This window comes from Rhinoderma darwinii, chromosome 1 (genome assembly GCF_050947455.1).
Source record: "Rhinoderma darwinii isolate aRhiDar2 chromosome 1, aRhiDar2.hap1, whole genome shotgun sequence".
Taxonomy (NCBI): Eukaryota; Metazoa; Chordata; class Amphibia; order Anura; family Rhinodermatidae; genus Rhinoderma; species Rhinoderma darwinii.
The window spans coordinates 557,776,657-557,802,635 of NC_134687.1; the positions used below are offsets into that span (position 1 = coordinate 557,776,657).

Sequence of the window (25,979 nt, forward strand, 5' to 3'; positions counted from 1 at the left end):
GCAGACAGCCCTTCACTTCCGCCCGCCTCGCGCTTAACCGGAAGTGCCGCCGACTGACCAATGTCTCTCTCCAAGAAGGCCCAACGACACGAGACCCCGAAACTACCAACAGGTAGGGATACAGGGGTGATACAGGGCAACTTAGGATACAGGATGGCAGGGATTCCAACAGGATAAGGAGTTAGGGAGCTCAGGAGCGCTGTGAAGCATGTCTACTCAGGCAGACAACCGGCCACGCCCCAAATGTTTATTCTGTCTCTAATCAGAACTGTAGTCACTGTATGATCTGCAGCGAGATACTTATGATATGATTTATTTTTTGTGAAACCGCAACTCCCAGCATATCCTTATCATTGTACGGGCCATGCTTGGAGCTGTAGTTTTATGCCGTACATACCTATATGACAGGGGTTGCACTAAATTGAGTTGTATTTGTGCTGGTGTTGTATTTATGTACAGAGCTTTGTTCTGGTGCTGTATATATGTACTGGACTTGGTTTTGGTGTTGTGTATAGAACTATATTGCTTGTAAAATGTGCAAATGTTTTTATGCTCGAGTTACAGAAATGTGGAAAAGAAATGACACGTCATTGATTGGTAGAGAAAACAAGGGGAAGGATATGTCGGGAAAGAGGTTGGGGGGGGGCGCCAAACTGAATCATTGGCCCGGGTGCTGGAGAACCTAGCTACGCCTCTGCTCGGACCCGCACCAATCCAAACTTCTGACCTGCTACTATGACATATCAGAAGTTTGTCAAACGTTTAGCTACACTTTAATGGATTACGGATTAATGTATAATAAACTAGAGTTTTACTCTTTCCATGGTTTTTTACTTTTTTATATATTCAATTCTTATTGACCTATTATATTAGCATTTGTACTGCAGTTTTCCCACTAATATCAGATGATCATGGGACTCCTTGTAGATAGTTTTCCTGTAGTCAGCTGATGGGGGGAGAAGCTGCAGTACAAGAGGTGATTGTCCAAATCAAACAACACTTTAAAGGCTATGTACACCTTTGAAATCGCTGTTTTGCTTTTAGTTTTTTAAATAAAAATGTCTATCAGTGTGTTTTGTGTAACTTTCTAAATACTTTTTATTAAAAATGTATTTACATTTTTGAGATACAGCTTTTTTGTATCCTGTATACAGAGCAGCTGCATCTAGTGCAGAAAGCTGTATCTGTCAGGTCAGCGGCACTGAAGGGTTCAGTGAGAGTGGGTCCTGCGTGTCTCTGACCCGCTGTCACTGAACCTGTAAGATGATACAGCTACTCTGTAAACAGAATACAAAGCAGCTATATCTCAAAAAGTTAAAATAATTTTTAATAAAAAGTATGTAACGCTGATTTTAACACAATTTCTATATTGTTTGTAAAAAGTATGTATGTTATGTATTGATACCATAGGGGATGAGTATCCCAAGTAGAAAAAGGGTCACCACCAGTTTCTTAAGGAGTTTTACCCATGGTCCCAAATACTGCGCTTCTGCCACCCCAATGTCCCTTGACGTAACGGTAAATGTACATAACAGTGGTATGCTCTAATTGGTACCTATGCTGTGAATCTTTGTATGCACTGCCACAATGTACTGGCATACATAATCATCTCAGTATATTGTTGTAAAAAAAAAAATTTTTTTATGAAAATACCTTTATGGGATTAAAAAAAAAGTTCAAATAAAATGAATTCTTGTTAAAAAAATGAAATTAAAAAATAAATAAAAATGTCAAAACACTTTTTTTTGTAATAAAATACATTTTGTTTTAAAAAACAGATATACACTTAAATAACCCCCATATATTTGGTATCCCTATAAGTGCCACAACACTACAAGTGCTATAAATACTGTTTATACACTTATTGTCCGTCCGCAATGAACAACGTGAAAAAAAACATGGCGAAATGTTGTTTTTTTTCTGCTAGTACAACCAAATGAAATAAAAATTAAATACTAACATATACTCCAAAATGTCTTGGAATATAGTCCCAGCGTGCTTCGCTAGCAGACCTCTCCATCAAGTCTTTGAGTTATGAGAGAACACGCTGGGGTTTATAACTGCAAGAGAGTCATGTGTTACTTAATCCTGGTGAATCCAGCAACCACTGTCAGCCATCCGGTCAGCATTTCTTTGCGTTACTCCAGTGAGAATAGCACTTGTGTTTTCATAGTCCATTTTAATAGTTTATTCAGAAACATCTGCAAACAATTTACAAACATCTGTTGAGCTCCCTTCATTTGTAACTTATTTGTAGTAGGTTATCGGTGCCCATTGTGCCTGCCGCTGGTACGGTCCATCTTGTTAGCATATACATACCGGCCTTGTGGGACATTTCTGATTTCATATGATTGGTTTATTCTAGTGATATAGTTTTAAAACTGGGTTGGATGCTTCATGCAGTATTATATCAACTCATTGATTATCTCTTCATGTTCTTCTTTATTGCATCTGTCACAGGACGGTAACACGGCTCTACATCTGGCTTCTGCTAATGGTCATGACACAGTTGTGAGGGTTCTGTTGGACCATTTTAAAGAAAAGGATAGGCCAAATAAGGTATATATAACCATCTTGGAGTTAATTATTAATTAATTATTAATTAAGTTAATTATTATCTAGGACATCTTTGAAAGATGCACCATGTTTTATCTATTATATATTTTGTCTGAAGCCAGCGCCATCGTGTGGTCAATGCTGAGAAATCTCACTAAATTTAATGTAATGCAGGCAGCCTAGTGATACGCTGAGCATATTTCTTCATTTCATTTCTTTTATGCTTCCAATAACATTATTTACACTCTCTAGCAATTCAATTCACATCGAGAGGTGGCAATTAAATTCATACTGAGAGGTATTTAAACAGTGAGCTTTTACTCTATCCATACCGGAAGTCAACCTCCCGAGCAACGCCGGGTATAAAAGCTAGTGGCATATATTCAGAATTGCATATTTTTATTCACTTTCCCCAATAGTAAGTTTGGATCCATTACAATATTTTTCGCAATATTCAATGAGGAAAGAAAAATTAGTTTTATAATTAATCTATATTCTGCTCCAACATTTCAGATGTCAACATATAGTTCCACTAACCAGACATAATTCTCTGGTCAATCTAAGAAAACCCCATTAATGTGCCCATTATAGAAAAATAAGTATTTTGTGAGAAAAGTTAATCCCCATGATAAAGTGTTACAGAATAATAATACCAGAATACACAGTGTTGCCTTCTTTAATAGTCTCTGCTTGGATTGTTTACTAGACAGGGGCTACACCGTTTTACTTGGCTGTTAACGGAGGACATGAGGCTTGTGCTGATCTATTATTGCAAGATGGAAGCGATATTAACACGATGAACCATGTATGTATTTTATTTTCTACTTCAAATCTTGAGATACTATAGCGCTAATGAAACCATGAAAGAAAGAGAAGAGCAGCCATCAAGGGTCTAACAAGTTACCATGGGATCCCATAGTAAAACTTAAAGGGAAGGCACTGCTTCAGCAGAAATGGAAAGGATATGATTATCAGGTCATTGGCCATTGCTATGCCCCTTGGGTCTTTTCTTCTCTTTCTTGGACTTCTGGTTCTCTGTGTTCCACCTTATACTTCTACTATATACTGCCTTCCTACTTACCTCTGAAAGTGGAGTTGGGCTCTCTCAGCAGCTGTTATGGCTGCTACCGTACAGGTTACGCCCATTACAACCACGGATCAGTGGGTTTAAAGAGACTCTGTCACCAGATTTTCAAACCCCTATCTCGTATTGCAGCAGATCGGCTCTGCAATGTAGATTACAGTAACGTTTTTTTTTCAAAAACGAGCATTTTTGGCCAAGTTATGAGCATTTTTATATTTATGCAAATGAGCCTTTCTGAAGTACAACTGGGCATGTTTAAAGTTAAGTACAAGTGGGGTTGTATTGTGTGTGTGTGTGTGTGTACATCTGGGCAAGTTTACTTGTTTTACTAGCTGGGCGTTGTGAATAGAAGTGTATGATGCTGACGAATCAGCATCATCCACTTCTCTTCGTTAACACCCAGCTTCTGGCAGTGCACAGACACACAGCGTGTTCTCGAGAGATCACGCTGTGACGTCACTTCCTGCCCCAGGTCCTGCATCGTGTTGCACGAGCGAGGACACATCGGCACCAGGCGACAGAGGCTACATCGACTTACCTGCAAACGCCGATGCTGCTGCAGAATCAACTGTAGCCTCTGTCGCCTGGTGCCGATGTGTCCTCGCTCGTCCGACACGATGCAGGACCTGGGGCAGGAAGTGACGTCACAGCGTGATCTCTCGAGAACACGCTGTGTGTCTGTGCACTGCCAGAAGCTGGGTGTTAACGAAGAGAAGTGGATGATGCTGATTCGTCAGCATCATACACTTCTATTCACAACGCCCAGCTAGTAAAACAAGTAAAAACGCCCAGATGTACACACACAATAGACGCCCACTTGGACATAACTTTAAACACGCCCAGTTGTACTTAAGAAAGGCTCATTTGCATAAATATAAAAATGCTCATAACTTGGCCAAAAATGCTTGTTTTTGAAAAAAACAAAACGTTACTGTAATCTACATTGCAGCGCCGATCTGCTGCAATACGAGATAGGGGTTTGAAAATCTGGTGACAGAGCCTCTTTCATTTATGCAACAGATCAAATATACAGCAATGTTTCGGCACAAAACAAGGCTTTATGTAGGTTCTAGTGTTGATCCGTAACATTGCTGTATATATGATCTGTTGGTGAAATAAAACACAGCATGGATGCTGTTGACTTTCTTTTTTTTATATGGATTTATGTAGAGGAGTGGTCCCCAACTTATGACTGTCAGGACATGCTGGGAGTTGTTTGTTTTGCATCAGTTGGAAAGCAACAGGTTGGAGACCAATAATCTAGAGAGTTTAGGACCAATATCGATCATGATTGTGCCCCAATATTGCGCTTCTTTTCTTTGCCTCTATTTGGATGTTGAATGTTAGTGAGAATAGTGCGCTTGAATTTATCTTTACTAAATATCCACAGTCTTTGGTTGTATTCACATGTGTCGGTAGTGTGATATTGCATACGTTTTACCAGAAATAACCGTATTTTATGGCCACAAAGTTTTTACACATTACACACGTGGCCAAAAACTTTTTACAATCCTCTTTTTTCAATTATACGAGATTGTCTCAAAATGTTTTTTAAATTAAGTCATCTCGGGGATCATTTGATATCAGGAAGTCTGGCTACTCAAATCTCCGGCAAACAAATGCTGTCACCGTGGTAAATTTCCACCAAACATACAATTTCTTTGTGGTAGCCACAACAGGTAACATGCCGGCCATTCAAAAAATTGTTGGTCATTTAATACAGTGTTGGTCAACCCAACATATTATGGGGGTCTCAATTTTGCTCCTTAAGTCCATCAAAGAGATGCATATCCCATTCAGACAGGGCTTGGCCAAGGATAAAGCACCACATGTATGACTTGTATTTGTAACTGGCATATATTTTATTTAGCTAAAAACGGGTTTGGAAATAAATGACAAGCAAAGAACTTTCCAACTTTCCAAAGATCTTCCAAGATCTTGTTTTTGGCAAAGGGATCCCAGACCATAGGCAAATATATATATATATATATATATATATATATATATATGGACAATATATACATAAACATGACACACCTTTTCGAGATAGACAAAGAGAAAAGAGGAGCTCTTTCTTTTATGGTTGAGCAAAGTACTCTGCATACAGGAGCGTGATCATTATCCTAGGGCGGCTACACCATATTAATAGCTGGTGTAGATTTGAGTATCTGGGGAGCTGCCGGCCAGAGATGAGCCTAATTTATAAGAAGCATGCACCTATTAATAAATTAGCGGTTTTTAGATTCAGACTGGCGTATGAAACGCCGGTCGTAATAAATTCCCCCCATTGTCTGTATGAGACAACCCCTTTAAAGTTGAATTTACGTATCCAAGCAATCTGTGAATGCAAATATTGTCATTTTCTATAAACCATACAATGAATTTGATACAAATTAAATGTAATGTTTTTTATTTCTTTATACTTCTATGTCAATGTATAATATGATTGTTCTTGAATCATAAATGTTTATAATTTACTATATATTCCATCTTCAGGAAGGATACACAGCCTTACATGTAACAGCAGAGAAAGGTTATTTATCCCTAGTCAACTTCCTCCTTAAAAACAACTTTGATTTGACATCAAACCCTAATGTAAGTAACAAGTGATAATATTATTTAGGGTATGTTCACATGCAGTGTTTTCAGGCGTTTTTCGGGGCATAACCACCTCGAAAAACGTCTGAAAAAAACGGAAGATGAATGCCTCCAAACATCTACCCACTGATTTAGGGCATGCCCACACGTGGCGGATTTCCTCCGCAACTGTCCGCATCAATGCCGCACAGAATCTGCGTTGCAGATTCTGCGGCGGATCTGCCCAAAATGTGCAGTAAATTGATGCGGACTAGCGCTGCGGACTGCGGTAAAAGTGCATCCCTTCTCTCTATCAGTGCAGGATAGAGAGAAGGGCCAGCACTTTCCCTAGTGAAAGTAAACTAATTTCATACTTACCGGCCGTTGTCTTGGTGACGCGTCCCTCTTTCGGCATCCAGCCCGACCTCCCTGGATGATGCGGCAGTCCATGTGACCGCTGCAGCCTGTGATTGGCTGCAGCCGTCACTTAGACTGAAACGTCATCCTGGGAAGCCGGACTGGAGACAGAAGCAGGGAGTTCTCGGTAAGTATGAACTTCTATTTTTTTTTACAGGTTGCTGTATATTGGGATCGGTAGTCACTGTCCAGGGTGCAGAAACAGTTACTGCCGATCGCTTAACTCTTTCAGCACCCTGGACAGTGACTATTTACTGACGTCTCCTAGCAACGCTCGCGTAATTACGGGAGCCCCATTGACTTCCTCAGTCTGGCTGTAGACCTAGAAATACATAGGTCCAGCCAGAATGAAGAAATGTCATGTCAAAAAAGCAAGACGCATCCGCAGCACACATAACATGTGCATGACAGCTGCGGACTTCATTGCGGAACTTAGAATCTCCATTGAAGTCAATGGAGAAATTCCACCATGAGTCCGCAACCAGTCCGCCACAACTCCGCAACATCCAGTGCATGCTGCGGACACCAAATTCCGCACCACAGCCTATGCTCCGCAGCGGAATTTTCCGCTTCGTCTAAACGAACCCTACTAAATAGAAGTGGAAGTCAATGGAGAAACGGCTCCGCTGCGGATTAACGCTGCGGAGTGTCCGCAGCGGAATTCAAGAGCAATTCCGCCACGTGTGGCTTTGCCCTTAAATGGGAAAACGGCGTTTCGTTCAGATGAGGCGTTTTTTCCCGCAATCGTTTGAAAAAAAATGGCACGTAAAGAAACGCCCCGTAAAAGACAACTCCAAAAAATGCATCAAAAAACATTTGATGCTTTAAAAACGGCTAAAAATCAGAGGCTGTTTGCCCTTGAAAACAGTCCCGTATTTTACAGACGTTTTTACTTTAGCGTGTGAACATAGCCTTACACTATAAGGCCCTGTTCACACGGAGTTCCTTCAGGAGTTTTGAGGCAGATTTTGACCTGCCTGCACTTTCTTGCCGCAATTTTCGCGGTAAGGACCGCGGGCAAAAAATGCTGCAGAAAATGCGTTTTTCTTTTTTCTGTTCAGAGGTGGAACCACGGCAAGAAAGCCGCTCTGGAAAAATACACCTTCGCCTCCCATTTAAATCAATGGGAGGTGGTTTTGGCTGTTTTTTACGTTGATTCCAACGCGGTCTTCGCATCAACATCAGCACTGGAAAAACTCCGTGTGAACTGGGCCTAATAGTAACTTTTTAACCCTTTGAAGATGCAGCCAATTTTAATTTTTAAATTTTTGTTCATTCCTACCCACCTTCCAAAAGCCAAAACAGTTTTATTTTTTAGTTGATATTTTATGATGGCCTGTTTTTTGCGAGACGATTTGTAGTTTTTAAAGGCATCATTTAATGTACCATATAATGTACCGGGAATCGGAAAAAAAATTCTTTGTGGGGTGAAATGGGCAAAAAACAGCAATTGCGCCATTGTTTTTAAATTATGGCCTTGTGGTAAGAATGACATGTTATCTTTATTTTATGGGTAGATATGATTATGGCGATACCAAATTTATGTAGTTTTACTACTTTACAATGAAAAAACTATGTTAAAAAAATATATAATTATAGAGCCATATCTCATAATTTTCCTGCTGATTGAACGGTCTGAGAGCTTGTTTTCTTGGGGGGCGAGAAGGTTGTTTTTATTGTTGCCACTTTGGGGCACATGCAACTTTTTGATAACTTCTTATTAAATTTTTTTGGGGGAGGTCACCAAAAAACTGAAATACTGTCGTTTTTAATTTTTAACAAGTGTTCACCGTGCGGGTTATAAACGTTATGCTAGTATAGTTTAGATTATTTACGGATATGATTATACCAATTGTGTTAATTTTATTTATTTTTTTACAGTACATTAGGGGGAAAATTGGACAAGGTTTTTTTTTTTTACTTAATATTTTTTTGTACTCAAAAAAACTTTATTTAAACGTTTTACTTTTTTTATTAGTCCTTCTAAGTGACTTGAAACCATCACGTGCATAATTTACTGCAATACGTATGGCAGGGATTAAAAGGCACACAAAGATAGAAGCCCTGGGGCCTTCATTAGACCATAACAACATGGAATGATGGTGTAAAGGATCTGCCAGGCACAGCTTCGGGGTTAACGCCCATAGATAATCAGTCTGCACCTGCTTCTATGTCTGTGAGACTGACTCCATCTTCCACCACTCAGGGTGGCAGGCTTAGGAGTGGGAGAACCTATCACAGCCTGGCCAGACGGAGCTAGCTCCCGCCCTCTGTCTATTTATACCTGCCTTTCCTGTTCCTCATTGCTTGTGATTTCTTCTCGTTTGGTTTCCTGGCCCTGCTGCAGCTTCTTGTACTATTGTCCTTGCTTCATATTGACCCCGGCTTGCTGACTACTCTCCTGCTCTGCGTTTGGTACCTCGTACACTCCTGGCTTGACTCGGCTTGTTCACTTTTCTTGTTGCTCACGGTGTTGCCGTGGGCAACTGTCCCTTTCTCCCCCTAGCTCTGTGTACCCTTGTCTGTTTGTCTGTCATGCACTTATTGAGCGTAGGGACCGTCGCCCAGTTGTACCCCGTCGCCTAGGGCGGGTCGTTGCAAGTAGGCATGGACTGAGTGGCGGGTAGATTAGGGCTCACTTGTCTGTCTCCCCATCCCCGTCATTACATAATCACAAGCCCATACCTAGTCTACCCTGGTCCCTGACACCACTATGGACCCCCTTGAGACCCTGGCTCAGCAAATGCAGGGTCTCTCCCTACAGGTCCAGGCCCTGGCTCAGAGGGTCAACCAGCCTGATGCTACCATGGTAGTCCCCCTCACCTCACCTCTTGAACCCCACCTCAAGTTGCCCGACCGGTTCTCAGGGGACCGGAAGACTTTTCTCTCCTTTCGGGAGAGTTGTAGGCTCTATTTTCGTTTAAAGCCCCACTCCTCAGGTTCTGAGAGCCAGCGGGTGGGTATAATTATGTCCCGGCTCCAGGAAAGGCCCCAAGAATGGGCCTTCTCCTTGTCTCCTGATGCCCCTGAACTTTCCTCCGTTGATATTTTCCTTTCTGCTCTCGGACTCATCTATGACGAGACTGACAAGACTGCTTTTGGCGAGAGTCAGCTGGTGACCTTACGTCAGGGTAAGAGTCTTGTTGAGGAGTATTGCTCTGACTTTAGGAAGTGGTGCGTAGCTTCTCGGTGGAATGACCCTGCCTTAAGGTGCCAGTTTAGGTTGGGTCTGTTGAACGCCCTGAAAGACCTGCTAGTTAGTTATCCCTCTTCTGACTCCCTAGACCAGGTTATGGCTTTAGCGGTACGACTTGACCGACGTCTCAGGGAACGACAACTTGAACGTCTTGATGTTTTCTCCTCTGACTCCCCCATGATGCCTCCCGAGGTTCCGTTGCTTCGTTCCTCCCCGGAAGACTCGGAGGTACCTATGCAACTCGGGGCCTCCGTGTCCCCCCAACAATGTAGAGATTTCCACAGGAAGAATGGTCTCTGCCTCTACTGTGGGGATGACAAGCATCAAGTGAACAACTGTCCTAAGCGTAAGAATGCAGCCTGAGAACTTCCGCGCCTAAGTGATCATCGGGGAGGTCACTTGGGCGCTCAGGTATTTCCCGTAAATATGAAACGTAATAAAATCTTGCTTCCCTTTCAGGTCTCTTTTGTTGGTAGGTCTGCTACCGGCAGTGCCTTCGTGGATTCAGGGTCTTCTGCTAATATCATGTCTGTGGAATTTGCTATGTCTCTAGCTATGCCTTTGATTGATTTGCCTAAACCTGTCCCGGTAGTGGGTATCGACTCCACTCCTCTTGCTAATGGTTATTTTACACAGCATACCCCTGTTTTTGAACTCCTTGTTGGCTCCATGCATTTGGAGCAGTGCTCTGTACTGTTAATGCATGGATTATCGTCCGATTTGGTTTTAGGCCTTCCCTGGTTGCAGTTGCATAATCCCACGTTTGACTGGAATTCTGGGGACCTTACCAAGTGGGGTAATGAATGCTTGACGTCATGTTTTTCTGTTAATTCTATTTCTCCACCTGAGGAGGTGAACACGCTACCTGAGTTTGTTCAGGACTTCGCCGATGTTTTCTCTAAGGAGGCCTCCGAAGTGTTACCTCCTCATAGAGAATATGATTGCGCAATCAATTTGGTACCAGGAGCTAAGCTCCCTAAGGGTAGGATATTTAATCTCTCTTGTCCCGAACGTGAAGCCATGAGAGAGTATATCCAGGAATGCCTGGCCAAGGGTTACATTCGCCCCTCTACTTCTCCGGTAGGTGCTGGCTTCTTCTTCGTAGGGAAGAAGGATGGTGGTCTTAGGCCATGCATTGACTACCGAAACTTGAATAAGGTCACTAAGGAACCAGTATCCCCTTCCTCTGATTCCTGATCTCTTTAATCAGCTTCAGGGGGCCCAATGGTTCTCTAAGTTTGATCTACGGGGGGCTTATAACCTTATCCGCATCAAAGAGGGGGATGAGTGGGAGACTGCGTTTAACACGCCCGAAGGTCATTTCGAATACCTCGTCATGCCCTCGTCAGAATTTCATAAATGAGATTTTAAGAGACTACCTGGGGGTATTTCTTGTAGTGTACCTTGATGACATACTTGTGTTTTCCAAGGACTGGTCCTCCCACATTGAGCATGTCTGGAATGTGCTCCAGGTCCTTCGAGAAAACAAACTGTTTGCGAAGACCGAAAAATGTGTGTTTGGGGTGCAGAAGATACCATTTTTGGGCCAAATCCTCACTCCTCATGAATTCCGCATGGACCCTGCCAAGGTCCAGGCTGTGGCGGAATGGGTCCAAACTGCCTCCCTGAAGGCGTTACAGTGCTTCCTGTGGTTCGCTAATTATTACAGGAGGTTTATTGCTAACTTCTCGGTCATCGCTAAGCCTCTTACGGAACTCACTCGCAAAGGTGCTAATCTCCTCCACTGGCCTCCTGAGGCTGTCCAGGCTTTTGAAGTGCTTTATCTCGGCCCCGGTGCTTCTTCAGCCCAACCAAATGGAGCCATTTATCGTGGAGGTTGACGCGTCCGAGGTGGGAGTGGGGGCTGTCTTGTCCCAGGGTACCAGGTCCCTCACCCATCTCCGTCCCTGTGCCTACTTCTCCAGGAAGTTTTCACCCACTGAGAGTAACTATGATATTGGCAACTGCGAACTCTTAGCCATTAAATGGGCATTTGAAGAGTGGCGCCACTTCCTGGAGGGGGCTAGGCACCATGTAACGGTCCTTACCGACCACAAGAATCTGGTTTTCCTAGAATCTACCCGGAGGCTAAACCCGAGAAAAGCTCGTTGGGCGTTATTTTTTACCAGTTTCAACTTTGTGGTTACCTATAGGGCTGGGTCTAAAAATGTTAAGGCTGATGCACTGTCACGTAGCTTCATGGCCAGCTCTCATTCGGAGGAAGATCCTGCTTGTATTTTGCCTCCAGGTATAATCATTTCCGCTATTGATTCTGATTTAGTCTCTGAAATTGCGGCTGATCAAGGTTCAGCTCCCAGGAGCCTTCCTTAGAACAAGCTGTTTGTTCCCCTGCAATTCCGGTTAAGGGTACTTAGGGAAAATCATGACTCTGCACTATCTGGCCATCCAGGCATCCTGGGTACCAAGCACCTCATTGCCAGAAACTATTGGTGGCCTGGGTTGCCTAAAGATGTTAAGGCCTACGTCGCCGCTTGTGAAGTTTGTGCTAGGTCCAGGACTCCCAGGTCCCGACCAGCGGGCTTACCATGTTCTTTGCCCATTCCCCAGAGACCTTGGACCCATATCTCCATGGATTTTATCACCGATTTGCCTCCATCTCAAGGCAAGTCGGTGGTGTGGGTTGTAGTAGACCGCTTCAGTAAGATGTGCCATTTTGTGCCCCTTAAGAAACTACCCAATGCTAAGACGTTAGCTACCTTGTTTGTCAAACACATCCTGCGTCTCCATGGGGTCCCTGTCAATATTGATAGAGGGGTACAATTTGTTTCATTGTTTTGGAGAGCCTTCTGTAAAAAGTTGGAGATTGATCCTGTTCTTCTCCTCTGCCTTCCATCCTGAAACTAATGGCCAAACGGAGAGGACTAATCAGTCTCTAGAACAATATTTAAGGTGTTTTATCTCTGACTGTCAATATGATTGGGTCTCATTCATTCCCCTCGCCGAATTTTCCCTTAATAACCGGGTCAGTAACTTGTCAGGGGTCTCCCCCTTTTTCTGTAATTTTGGGTTTAATCCACGGTTCTCTTCCGTTTCACCTGGTAGTTCCAACAATCCCGAGGTAGAGGTCGTTCATCGGGAACTGTGCACAGTCTGGGCTCAGGTTCAGAAGAACCTAGAGGCGTCCCAGAGCATACAAAAAACTCAGGCAGATAGAATACGTTCTGCTAACCCCTTGTTTATGGTCGGGGATCTGGTGTGGCTATCGTCTAAAAATTTGCGCCTTAAGGTCCCGTCCAAGAAGTTTGCTCCCCGGTTTATAGGGCCGTACAAGGTCATTGAAGTCCTCAATCCTGTCTCCTTCCGACTGGAGTTGCCCCCATCTTTTTGAGTACATGACGTGTTCCATGCCTCCCTCCTTAAACGCTGCTCCCCGTCCTTGGCTCCCTCGAGGAAACCTCCGGTCCCTGTTCTCACCCCTGAGGGGGCAGAATTCGAGGTGGCCAAGATTGTGGACAGCAGGATGGTCCAAGGCTCCCTCCAGAACCTGGTCCATTGGAGAGGATACGGGCCTGAGGAGAGGACTTGGGTACCCGCTCGGGATGTTCACGCTGGGATATTGGTCAGGAGGTTTCACCTTAGTTTCCCCAGTAAACCAGGTCCACTTAGAAAGGGTCCGGTGGCCCCTCATAAAAGGGGGGGTACTGTAAAGGATCTGCCAGGCACAGCTTCGGGGTTAATGCCCATAGATAATCAGTTTGCACCTGCTTCTATGTCTGTGAGACTGACTCCATCTTCCACCACTCAGGGTGGCAGGCTTAGGAGAACCTATCACAGCCTGGCCAGACGGAGCTAGCTCCCACCCTCTGTCTATTTATACCTGCCTTTCCTGTTCCTCCTTGCTTGTGATTTCTTCTCGTTTGGTTTCCTGGCCCTGCTGCAGCTTCTTGTACTATTGTCCTTGCTTCATATTGACCCCGGCTTGCTGACTACTTTCCTGCTCTGCGTTTGGTACCTCGTACACTCCTGGTTTGACTCGGCTTGTTCACTTCTCTTGTTGCTCACAGTGTTGCCGTGGGCAACTGTCCCTTTCTCCCCCTAGCTCTGTGTACCCTTGTCTGTTTGTCTGTCGTGCACTTATTGAGCGTAGGGACCGTCGCCCAGTTGTACCCCGTCGCCTAGGGCGGGTCGTTGCAAGTAGGCAGGGACTGAGTGGCGGGTAGATTAGGGCTCACTTGTCTGTCTCCCCACCCCCGTAATTACAGATGGGTTGTCATAGGGGGCCGTCCCCCAGGGGCATAACTAGGAAAGACTGGGCCCCATAGCAAACTTTTGACTCGGCCCCCCTCCCCTAGGTGCCCGACATAGCCCCCCTTATAGATTGTGCCCCCTGTAGATACTGCCCCCCTGTAGGATGTGCTATACAGTCCCCCCTGTAGACAGGCACATGTCCCTTGTAGATAGCGCCCCACGTCACCCTTGTAGATAGTGCCATACAGCCCCCCTGTAGATATCACCCTAAAGCCCCACCTGTAGATAGCACCATACAGCTCCCCCTCTATATGGTGCCACACAGCCCCTCCCTTGCATATAGTGCCACACAGTCCCCCTTCCCTTCTATATAGTGCCACGCAGCCTCCCTTAGTAGATAGCGCCATACACAGCCCCCCTTAGTAGATAGCGCCATACACAGACCCCTGTAGATTGCGCCACAGACAGCCCCTGTAGATTGCACCACACACAGACCCCTGTATATTGGGCCACACACAGTGCCCTGTAGATAGCGCCACACACAGCCCCCATAAATAGCGCCACTCTGCCCCCCATGTGTATAGTGTCACACAGCTCCCCCTTGGGTATAGTACCATACAGCCCCCCTTGTGTATAGTGCCACACAGCCCCCTTGTATATAGTGTCACACAGCTCCCCCTTGGGTATAGTACCATACAGCACCCCTTGTGTATAGTGCCACACAGCCCCCGCCTTGTATATAGTGCCAAACATCCCCCTCCCTTGTATGTAGTGCCACACAGCGCCCCTTCCTTGTATATAGTGCTACACAGCATTCCCCCATGTATATTGCCATACAGCCCCCCCAAAAAATATATTGTACTTACCTTGCCCCGTTCATACGACGGACGAAGCGCCGCACACCCTCCCTGCCCAGGGAGTCTTCCCAACGCCTTATAGGCTGCAGGCCTGACGTGTCCTGCAGCCTATAGTGATCAATTGTATCTGCGTCCTGAGGATGCAGATACAAGTGAATGTGGGTGTCACTATCGATGCCACCGGGCATGATGGGGCCCGTGCCGCCCAGCCAATAAATATTAGGGGCCGGGTGACGCAGGCCCCCTTGAGCCCTGTAGCAGCCGCGGGCAGGGGTCCCTTATTGGATGGGGGCCCTGGGCAATTACCCAGTTTGCCCCCCCTGATAGGCTGCAGGCCAAATGTGGCCTGTTGCCTAGCAAATGGCAGAGCAGGAAGATACCTCCCTGCTCTGCCATAGCGGTCAATAGTTTCTGCATCCTAAGGACTCAAATACCATTGAATGTGGCATCACTATTACTGTAGCAACCATAACGGCTGCTAGCGGCACCACCGGGCATGGGGGGTGCCAGTGTGGGCGGGCAGCACGGGCCCCTCATGCTGCGGGCCCCATAGCAGCCACCAGGGGCGTAACTAGGAAAGACTGGGCCCCATAGCAAACTTTTGACTGGGGCCCCCCCTCCCCCGGGTGTCACACAACCCCCCCTTGTAGATAGTGCCTTTTTTACAAACCCCCTTTTGATAACGCCATACAGCCCCCCTGTAGATAATGCCATACAGCCCCCTTTGTAGATATCTACAGAGGGGGCTGTATGTCGCTATCTACAGAGGGGGCTGTATGGCGTTATCTACGGGGGGACTGTATGGCGTTCCCTACAGGGGGGGACTGTATGGCGTTCCCTACAGGGGGGGACTGTATGGCGTTCCCTACAGTGGGGGACTGTATGGCGTTCCCTACAGTGGGGGACTGTATGGCGTTCCCTACAGTGGGGGACTGTATGGCGTTCCCTACAGGGGGGGACTGTATGGCGTTCCCTACAGGGGGGACTGTATGGCGTTCCCTACAGGGGGGGACTGTATGGCGTTCCCTACAGGGGGGGGACTGTATGGCGTTCCCTACAGGGGGGGGACTGTATGGCGTTCCCTACAGGGGGGGGGGACTGTATGGCGTTCCCTACAGGGGGGGGGGGCTGTATGGCGTTCCCTACAGGGAAGGGCTGTATGGCGTTCCCTACAGGGGGGGCTGTATGGCGCTATCTACAGGGGGGCTTTATGGCGTTATCTAGAGGGGGGACTTATGGCGTTATCTACGGGGGGGGGGGCTGTATGGCATTATCTACAGGGGGGACTGTATGGCGTTGCCTACAGGGAGTCTGTATGGCGTTCCCTACAAGGGGGGTCTGTAGGGAACGCCATACTGCCCCCCCTGTAGGGAACGCCATACAGCCCCCCCTATAGGGAACGCCATACAGCCCCCCCCCCTTGTAGGTAACGCCATACAGCGTCCGTCCCTGTAGGGAACGCCATATAGCGTCGTCGTCCCTGTAGGGAACGCCATATAGCGTCGTCGTCCCTGTAGGGAACACCATACAGCGTCGTCGTCCCTGTAGGGAACACCATACAGCGTCGTCCCCCCTGTAGGGAACGCCATACAGCGTCGTCCCCCCTGTAGGGAACGCCATACAGCCCCCCCTGTAGGGAACGCCATACAGCGGCGTCCCCCCTGTAGGGAACGCCATACAGTGTCCCCCCTCCCAAAAAAATGTGACCTACAGTGTGTCCACAGGATAGGGGATACATGTGTGATCGCTGGCAGCGATAGGGAGAATGGGGGACTGAAAGTCCCCTGAAGTTCTCCATGACTAACCTCTGACTTCCGGCGTCTGCGCAGCTCACTAAAAATGAAAGGAGCGCTGGTCACGCATGCGCACAAGCGGGACCGGCGCTCCATTCATTTCTACGGAGCTGCCGACACAGACCCCGGAAGTCCGAGGTTTGTGATGGAGAACTTCAGGGGACTTTCAGTCCCCCGTTCTCCCTATCAATGCCAGCGATCACACATGTATCCCCTATCCTGTGGAGAGGGGATACATGTCTTATGTTTAATGGCAGAGCGGGGAGATACCTCCCTGCTCTGCCGTACTGTTCAGTGGCGTCGCGCTGTAGCAGCCATAGCGGCTGCTAGCGGAGCCTCCGGCCATGGTGGGGGCCCGTGCCGGTGGGCGACACGGGCCCCCTCATGCCACGGGCCCCGTAGCAGCCGCTACTGCTGCTACGGCGGTAGATACGCCACTGGCAGCCGCTATGGCTGTTACAGCGGTAGTTACGCCACTGCCGCCCCCTATTTGTAACAGCTTAGATGTCGCGGTCGCTATTTCTGTGAAAACGGTCTTTTAGAGGGGTGGTCCTTTAAAAGAAGTGGTCCAGTATACCACAGATAAAAGGGTATTGAAGATCCTCGACTAGATCAGGGGTAGTTTTCTCAAAGAGGTGTTCTTTCAGAGCGGTTAAACTGATTTAATCTATTTTATATTTTATTTGCACTTTCAGGATAAAAACACTCCCATCCATTTAGCTATACTCAATAATCATATGGATATAGTTGATGTTCTCTTGGAGGCTGGATATGACATTAATGCCATCAATGTGGTAAGTAGTATGTAATCCAGACTAAGGAGATGATTCCTAAAAAAAAAATGCTAATTACTCTCTACAAAACCTGAAGTTCTTGCAATATTTCAGTTTGGATTCCCTTAACCCCTTTCCCACAAACGGATGTACTATTACATTCTAGTCAGTGGCGGAGTAAGTAGACGATGGGCCCTGGGCTGTTACCCAAACTTGGGCCCCCCTTGCGCACCTGCCGCACCGTAACTATTTTTAACACTACCTTTTTGGGCAAGCATTAACAAATGGGTGTTACGGATTCCCCTTGTCACAGGGCTGTGTCCCTACATACTGACAGTATCATACTGTGCAGGGACACATCCTCCTGACAAGGGAAATTGTCTATCGGTCCTGGACTGCAGAAAGACTTTTGTGAAATACAAGGATTTCCTATAATAAACATGTAAGGAGAGGTGACAGATTCTCTATAAATCTAGTGACTCACATGTGACGACGTCTCAGATTCTAGTAGTTTTTTTCCTCTTTTCTTCTCCATCCGATCCAGAGCACATGACGACTTCTCCCAGCCATGACTGATTTCTGCAGAATTTGCCACTCAGATGTCTTCGACTCCTCACTTTTCCAACATTTCCGCACCTATAAATGAAAATAAAGTTATCATGGTGCCACATACTGTACCCCTAAATATAATAGCACCAAACACTGCGCGCCTGAATGTAATAATACCACACACTGTAAAACACCACATACACACAGCCCCCTGTACATAGTGCCACACATAGCCCCCTGTACAATATTGCCACACACAGCCCCCTGTACATAGTGCCACACACAGCCCCCTGTAGATATTTCACACCCCCCATAGATCGCGCCACACACAGTCCCCTGTATATAGTGCCACACACAGCCCCTGTAGATATTACACACCCCCATAGGTAGTGCCACACACAGCCCCCTGTACATAGTGCCACACACAGCCCCTGTGGATATTATACACCCCCATAGATAGCGCCACACACAGCCCCCTGTAGATATCACACATCCCCTGTAAAGAGCGTTACACACAGCCCCCTATAGATACAAATGAATATCCCCCAAACGGAAATCTTTAGCAAAGTTTCCATCACCATTGAGATCAATGGTGATGCAAACGGAAGCTAAGGTTTCCATTTTCCTTTCCGTTGAGGGGTTAACCAGACAGAACCCCTCAACGGAAGGGCAGCGGTGATGTGAAGAGGGCCCATGTGCATGTGTGATACTGTTTGTTGGACCCTGTATCTAAGCCTAAGGTAGGCTTAGATACAGGGTCCAGCAGACAGTATTCTTATGCAGTATAAGCTGGGGCCCTGTATCTAAGCCTAACACATGGTAGGCTTTAAAGGTTGTCCAGTCCCTAAACATTGATGGCCTATCTTCCGTTTAGGCCATCAATAGCTGATGGGTTGAGGTCAGACACCCGGGACCCCCGCCAATCAGTTTTGAAGGGGTTGCAGCCGCTCGTACGAGTTCTGCTTCCCCTTCATTTCCCTCACTTGCTCACACTGTGAATTGCTGACACGACCGTGTCGGCGATTCAGTGTGAGAAAGTGACCGGAATGAAGGGGAAGTAGCGCTCGTACAAGCGGCTGCAACCCCTTCAAAACAGCTGATTGGCGGGGGGTCCCGGGTGTCGGACCCCAACCCATCAGCTTCAGCAAGACACTAGAATTAAACTTACCTCCTCTTCGGCCGCAGGTCCTCACTCCATCAAGTGTGGTGACGTTATGCGCTGCGCACAGCGCTGTGACGTCCGAACCTCCGATGCGCTCCAGGAAGAGGAGGGGTAAGTACTGTCAGTTACTATAGTAACAGGGGCCCGTGTAGTTTATTACATAGGCCCCAGTTACAATAGTAACTTTTCATTGATGTGTGAATATAGCTGCCGCTAGCAACGGGGCCCCCTCCGGTGCTAGCGACGCCCCACCGGGCATGAGGGCGGCCGTGCGATCATGTGTGGTTCGGCCGGCCATGGCCCCGGGCGGCCGCCCGAACCGCCCTAATGATAATCTGCCACAGATTCTAGTTGATCCAATAAAATAAAGTTAATGTATTATTTAGAGCGCAAGAAACTATGGCAGATATGTCTTTTCCTTTCCCCCCTCCCAAAAAAATCTGAGTTAACAATAAATGATCTGTACCACAAAATTGTGACAATGAAAACTACAACTTGTCCCAAGAAAAAAAAAGCCTTTAAACAGCTACTTTGTTGGAAAAATTAAAAAGTTATAGCTCTTGGAATGCAACAAGACAAGAATTTTTTTCCACCACACAAAACATGCTTTTTTGTGCACAGGAACTAAAACGTAAAAAAAAAAAACGATATATACTGTATATGGTAATGCCTCAGTCATAATGACTCAAACATTAAAGAGGATATCTTATGTTTACAGGATGGAGCATAGAATAAAAAAAAAAAAAAAAACAATGAAAAAATGTATTAACTTACACTATTGAAAAATACAACTTGTCCCACAATAAACAAGCCCTCATACAGTAATGTTGACAAAAAATATAAAAAAGTTATGACTTTTGGAATGATGAAAAAATTAAAACAAGTTGTTTACACCTGAAGGCCCAAAATAGTCTGTTCCATGGTATAATCAAGTAAATATAGTGAATACATACAATCCTTGCGATGTGCCCATGCGCTCGTGGCGGAATGGGTTTGACTCTTACATTGGCATTTAAAAAGATGCCAATGTAAGAGTCAAACCCATTCCGCCACAAGCGCATGGGCACATCGCAAGGATTGTCAGTATTGTCAGGGAGCATTTTGCAAAGAAAAGTTGGTGCTGTTTTTATCATCGATGAATTTGCCTGGTAGTAAAGGTATATAGATGTAAAAAATAGTTATGCCACACACCGGATGTTGATTATCATCTATAAAGGGGCTTTATAAACAAGTTTAACCACTGCCTCAGTACACCCTGAAAAAGTTCATACGAAGTTCGCATCAGGGTCCTGTGGCAGTGCGTTCATTTTTACACTTAAGTTGGGGCACATGGTGGTTTGTACTCCAGGCTGTTTCTGGCCATTCACAATATTTTATGTAGGTATTTTGAATGCATTGAAGATTGGGGATATTATTTTTCAGTTCTGTACTTTCTACCAATACTGCCATTTGTTGACATTGGGATTTGTATAAATGTTGTATTAGACCATGGTATATTCCTTTTTTCTGTGAAAATACTGTATACCTCCTTTCTATTTTATGCGTGGGATGTTTTCAAATATCTTGGCAAAACTGTTTGGGGATTTAATAAAGCTATAGTGAAATTGTGTTGATGCTTTTTCCTTTGGATAATGTAAATGGAAAAGTTAATATATTAGTTGACCCCATTGGGTAACAAACCTTATGTGATCATTGGTATACCTGTTTTGACAATAGCACACATGGGTGATCCAGGAATGCGATATTCTATTAATAATCCTGTAGTTTAGGTGAGGTTGACATAATTCTGTCTTTGTTCATTATAGAGGCGACAGACTCCTTTATATTTAGCTTCTGAACTCAAGAACACTAATTTGGTGGAAAAGCTTCTTAAATCTGGCTGTGACCTCAGGATTGCAGATAAGGTAAAGTTACACACCTTGTGTCATTGGTCAGATCCAGGGGCAGACTAAGAATAGCAGTGGCCCCGGAATAAATAATATTTCTGTACCATGCCTAAATAACTGCCATCTTTTACAATGATGTAAAAAAAAAGTGTGTATATATATATATATATATATATTTTTTATTTTTATTTTTTTTTTCATCTTTCAACAATAAATAAATAAATAAATAACGGTGGTATCAATTTATTGAATAATATATTTTTCCCTAATAGGATGGGATAATATACCCGCTACTATAAATGATATGCATTAGCAGTCACCAGGGAGTTACATGACCATACAAAATCAAAAGATGCATTTAATCAGGTCATGGAATTCCAAGTTAACTCCTTCAATTCTTAATAATTTATAGTTGGGTGCGTTATTCCTTTTAAAACACACTCCAGCTGCTGCAGAACCTATTTTTGAAGAGGAGGGGGAGATTCCAGTTCTGCATTTAAGATGCGCTGCTAGCGCTGGGTAAGGAGGGCTTCACCCAGTCATTCACACTGCCTCTCATGGCACCATGGGTACATTTTCCATAAAGGTCACCTAGAAACCGATTTACAGCATAAACATTTGTCCGATAGCATAGAAATATATATATATACTTTTATTTTTTATTATTTCATTTGTATTTTTTCCTTCTTCTGACAAGTTTACTAAACATTATGTCTGGGTTTGCAGCAAGAAAAAACACCACTTGATACAGCAGCAAGAAGCAATCACACCCTCATTGTGGATATGATTATCAAAGCCGAAAGATATATGTGGATAACGGTAAGATATATTCCCTATCCAGGCTCATCTGTCGCTGAATGGGGGAAGTTTTAACATGTAACACAACACAAGTTCTTAATTTACATAGCCACATGGAGGTATGACATCATGTGAATGATGGCATAGTCACTGAACACACTAACACAATGTAGTAATATGTATTTGGAATTTTACAGATTTTAAGGAACATTCCAGGAAAAGATGACACACATTGTTATGCCAAGTGCAGGGCCTACTTAAGGGGGCGGTGCATGACACAGAGAGAGTCGGCAGAGATAGAAGTCATGCACCCCTTAGGCCCTGCACTAATAAACAATTTCACCCCCCCAAAAAAAAATCAACAATAAATATAATACCCTTTTTTGTCAGCTTAGTCCTGGCAAAGTAATGTAGCCATTAATTCTCCCATAGGCGTTGCCACCACCCTTTCCCAGACTCTTGGAGGAAAAATTTGCCCAGTAACAGATATGCAGTGATGCCGTATCAGAGGATTAATTACAAGTCTTGAGAAAGGTGGGTGACAACGTGTGTGGGTACTACCATGACATCCATGTGTCACTCAGCTTTCCCAGAAACCAATATAACCAAGGGGACAACTAATAGACTTCTGTTTACAGGTTTTTCCAATGTTTTACAATTATTTGGAAAGTCGAGTTTTGCCTTGACATATTTTTGTATGATTTCCCCAAATGTTTTTGTTAGAGCCTTAATGAAGATGTTAACCAAGAGGAACCTGTGACATTCACACAAGATCATTCATCAAAGACCAGTCAGATCCGCTCAGCTCTCTGGAATTTAGCGTATCAGCAGCTGAAGCCTGATGAATGGAAAAGGTTGGCTCACTTGTGGAATTTCTCAGAACAGCAGGTTAGAGCCATTGAGAAGCAGTGGACAGGTAAACAAAGGAACAACACTTATAACATGTCACAGTCAATAGACACTTGAAACAGCTCAGTCATTTTGTAGACTTAGGGCCCGATATGGGCCGTGAAAACGTGTGCGATCAATGAGACAGCTCGTTGATCGGCGTTTATTTGCTCCTTTCTCAAGATTCATATGAACGCTCGTTTGCCTGATAATTGGCCTGTGTAATGCCTCATGCACACAACCGTGCCCGTGTTTGCGGACCGTGCTCCCATACTAAGTATGGGAGCATGGCCCATAAAAAGCACAAGACAGGACATGTCCTATCTTTTGTGGTACACTTCTACGAGCTGGACACCTTCCCATAAATAAATGGGAAGGTGTCCGTGGACAATAGAAGTTCATGTGTCCGTAATTGCGGTCCGCAATTACGGATGATTTTTACGGTGTGCATGGGGGCCTTAAAGGATCTTCAGTTGCACTGTTTTTGTTCTGATTTAGGCTGGGTTCACACGACCATGTTACGTCCGTAAAGTACGGAACGTATTTCGGCCGGAAGACCCGGACCGAACACAGTGCAGGGAGCCGGGCTCCTAGCATCATAGTGATGTACGACGCTAGGAGTCCCTGCCTCGCTGCAGGACAACTGTCCCGTACTGTAATCATGATTACAGTACGAGACAGAAGTTCCACGCAGAGGCAGGGACTCCTAGCGTCGTACATCACTATGATGCTAGGAGCCCGGCCCCCTGCAGTGTGTTCGGTCCGGGTCTTCCGGCCGAAATACGTTCCGTACATTACGGACGTAACATGGTCGTGTGAACCCAGCCTTAGAGTAATATATTTTTTTCCTCTCTGTTCCCATCTAGAGCTAAATTCTGTTTGTTTCCTAAGAGCAGGGCCTTGTGGGAGCTCAGATGCTACACTGTTAGTGCTAACTTGTTCGGTCACATGCCTGACAGCAGAGTAGAGATAAACTGCTGTCTGTTTCCAAGGCAACCTGCAGAATTTTTAAATAAGTTATGTATATAAATGGAAAAACAACATGAAATAAATTAAAATTGACACAAGCTGTATTTACAAAGTTTTTTTGTAGATTTAAACAATGAAATGTTGCAAATTATTTTATAAAATGAATGTATTACACAATTTTCTATCATTCTGGTGTTACCACTTTCCATCCTGTTTTTAACTTTCCGGACTAAAGCATATTGTGTCATGTTGCCTTCTTGTTGAAAGTACAAATACAACTCCCATCTGCCCTCAGGATATTCACATACCTTTATAAATTGTGCTTTAGCACTTTGAGTGTCATTAAGCTCTGTTCACACTATAAGGTTATGGCTTACGTTTATAGCAGAAGCCATTATGCTGTGTCGGATCTGTCATGCGGCGGATTCATAATTGATTTATCACGGGGTCCATCAGCCTTTTTTTTGAGTATTTTGTGGAAGGGAGAGGGTTTGCTGTCGGGTAATGTGCTTGGTGTATAGTAAGGGGCACCACTGGCATCAGAAGCTTGAGTTACTACTGCAGTGGCCAGATATTACATTCTAGCAAATAAGACTTGTAAAAATGCTATTATACAATGTGGTACAAAAACATGCGGTTTTCAGCATACATTATCTGTTGCAGTTCTGCTGTGGCATTAAAAAACAATAGAAAACTTTTGATGGTTTTATGTCTCTTACATGTGGAACTGCAATTGTAGCTTTCCATAGAAGCTGCTTTCTGCCGTACCACTATTGCTAAATGTGGATACTACCACATGGCAGAGTTAAAGCTCCATAGAACCTCAGAATAACAATTTTGATCTTGAATAATCTCCTGAATTATTTGCTATAAAATTCTTCAGGAAGGAGCATAAGTTTATACAATTGCTAATTGTTCATTTTGTCATAATTTTATAATTACAATTTGGTGCAAATTCAATCAGTGCCAAGGGAAGCACCAACACCTTTATAGTTTTACAGATCGGCTCATAGCTTCTTTACTTATAGTTATTTTTGCAAAAATAAAATGTATTTTGCAGGAAGAGAAAGACAAACGTGTTCTTTGGGTACTACCAATCCTCAAAATTTGCCTTTGTCTTCCCACTCAGGGTTCAAGGCCCGGGTAACCTGAGTAACTGGTCTTTTCAATTAGTCTTTCTAAAATGACTAATTTCATACCAGGATTGGCATCCTGCTGGCAGAAGAGATAAGAAAGCAGCTTGGCAGCAGTCAAGTCATGCCATTCTCCATGTCTACAATTCCTTCTCTAAAGAGAGCTGAACCAGCGATAAGTTGATCACTGTGGATCCAACTCCTTGAAGTTGTGGGTGGCCATACATGTGGGGAAATGTCGGATACATTTACATGAAGGCCAACCAAGTAATGCATGGATGGTCTGGGTCCACTGAGTCTTACTTAGTCGCTCTCTGTTTTGGTTCATAAAACAAAAGGTCCCATACTGGGGACCCCCAACTGCAATGTCCATTTGCTCTAATAGGACATATATAAAGGGGTTGTCTTGATGAGATGGCCCCTTTAATCAGATTCTCGAAAGATTGTTTGAGGATGTTGAATCCTATATAAAGGCAGAAAACAACACTGCTGAGTAAGTTATATAGAAAAAAATGCCCTTCCAAAATGGCATCTCACTTGGATGATGCTGGCGATTAGCACTTCTGGTTGCCATATCTGTTCTAATGTGACAAGGTTCCCAGTCTGGCAATGCCAACGTACAGGGCTACTGATAATACACAGGGCATGATATGGTCAGGCGAGTCTTGCGGTTGGGAACACATGGAGGAACATTGTAAGAATTTTATAAATTGATTTAATTAATAATTCCCTTTTTTAATTAACAGATAAATTCAGCTACAAGGAGCACGGCCACAGGATGTTACTCATTTGGCTTCATGGCATCTTACTGAAAAAGCAAAATCCAATTAAATCTTTATATGAGGATCTGGTGGTCATGGGGCATCTGCAGATGGCTGGTAATTACATATTCACACTATTCTCACTATTAAGTTCCAATTCCTAATTTTCTGTCTCACTGCATTTCTGCTGATTTACAGATAATTGCCTCACAACCTTGCGGTGTTATTTGATTTTACGAATCTATAAAAATGGTGATATTTGAGGGCGTCATGCGTGGCTGAAAACACAGTGGCGGTTTACACAAACAACCAAAGCCAATTAAAAGTCAACTCTAAGAAATAGTGGCACCTTTCATATCATAAATAAACTC

At 44.6% G+C, this 25,979-nt stretch overlaps 1 protein-coding gene and 1 long non-coding RNA gene across 3 annotated transcripts in view; one reads left to right on the forward strand and one right to left on the reverse strand.

The window, feature by feature from the left end:
• ANKDD1B (ankyrin repeat and death domain containing 1B) overlaps positions 1-25,979 on the forward strand; it is a 71,534-nt gene that overhangs the window by 38,018 nt on the left and 7,537 nt on the right. The window contains exons 7-14 of the mRNA XM_075854878.1: positions 2,461-2,559; positions 3,263-3,361; positions 6,137-6,235; positions 17,385-17,483; positions 20,979-21,077; positions 21,786-21,878; positions 22,581-22,773; positions 25,594-25,725. Of these exons, the coding sequence (XP_075710993.1) occupies positions 2,461-2,559; positions 3,263-3,361; positions 6,137-6,235; positions 17,385-17,483; positions 20,979-21,077; positions 21,786-21,878; positions 22,581-22,773; positions 25,594-25,725 (913 nt within the window). The remainder of the gene's footprint in view (positions 1-2,460; positions 2,560-3,262; positions 3,362-6,136; positions 6,236-17,384; positions 17,484-20,978; positions 21,078-21,785; positions 21,879-22,580; positions 22,774-25,593; positions 25,726-25,979) is intronic.
• Positions 1-25,979, reverse strand: part of LOC142745747 (uncharacterized) — a 65,175-nt gene that overhangs the window by 29,967 nt on the left and 9,229 nt on the right. The gene's annotated exons all lie outside the window — the stretch shown is intronic.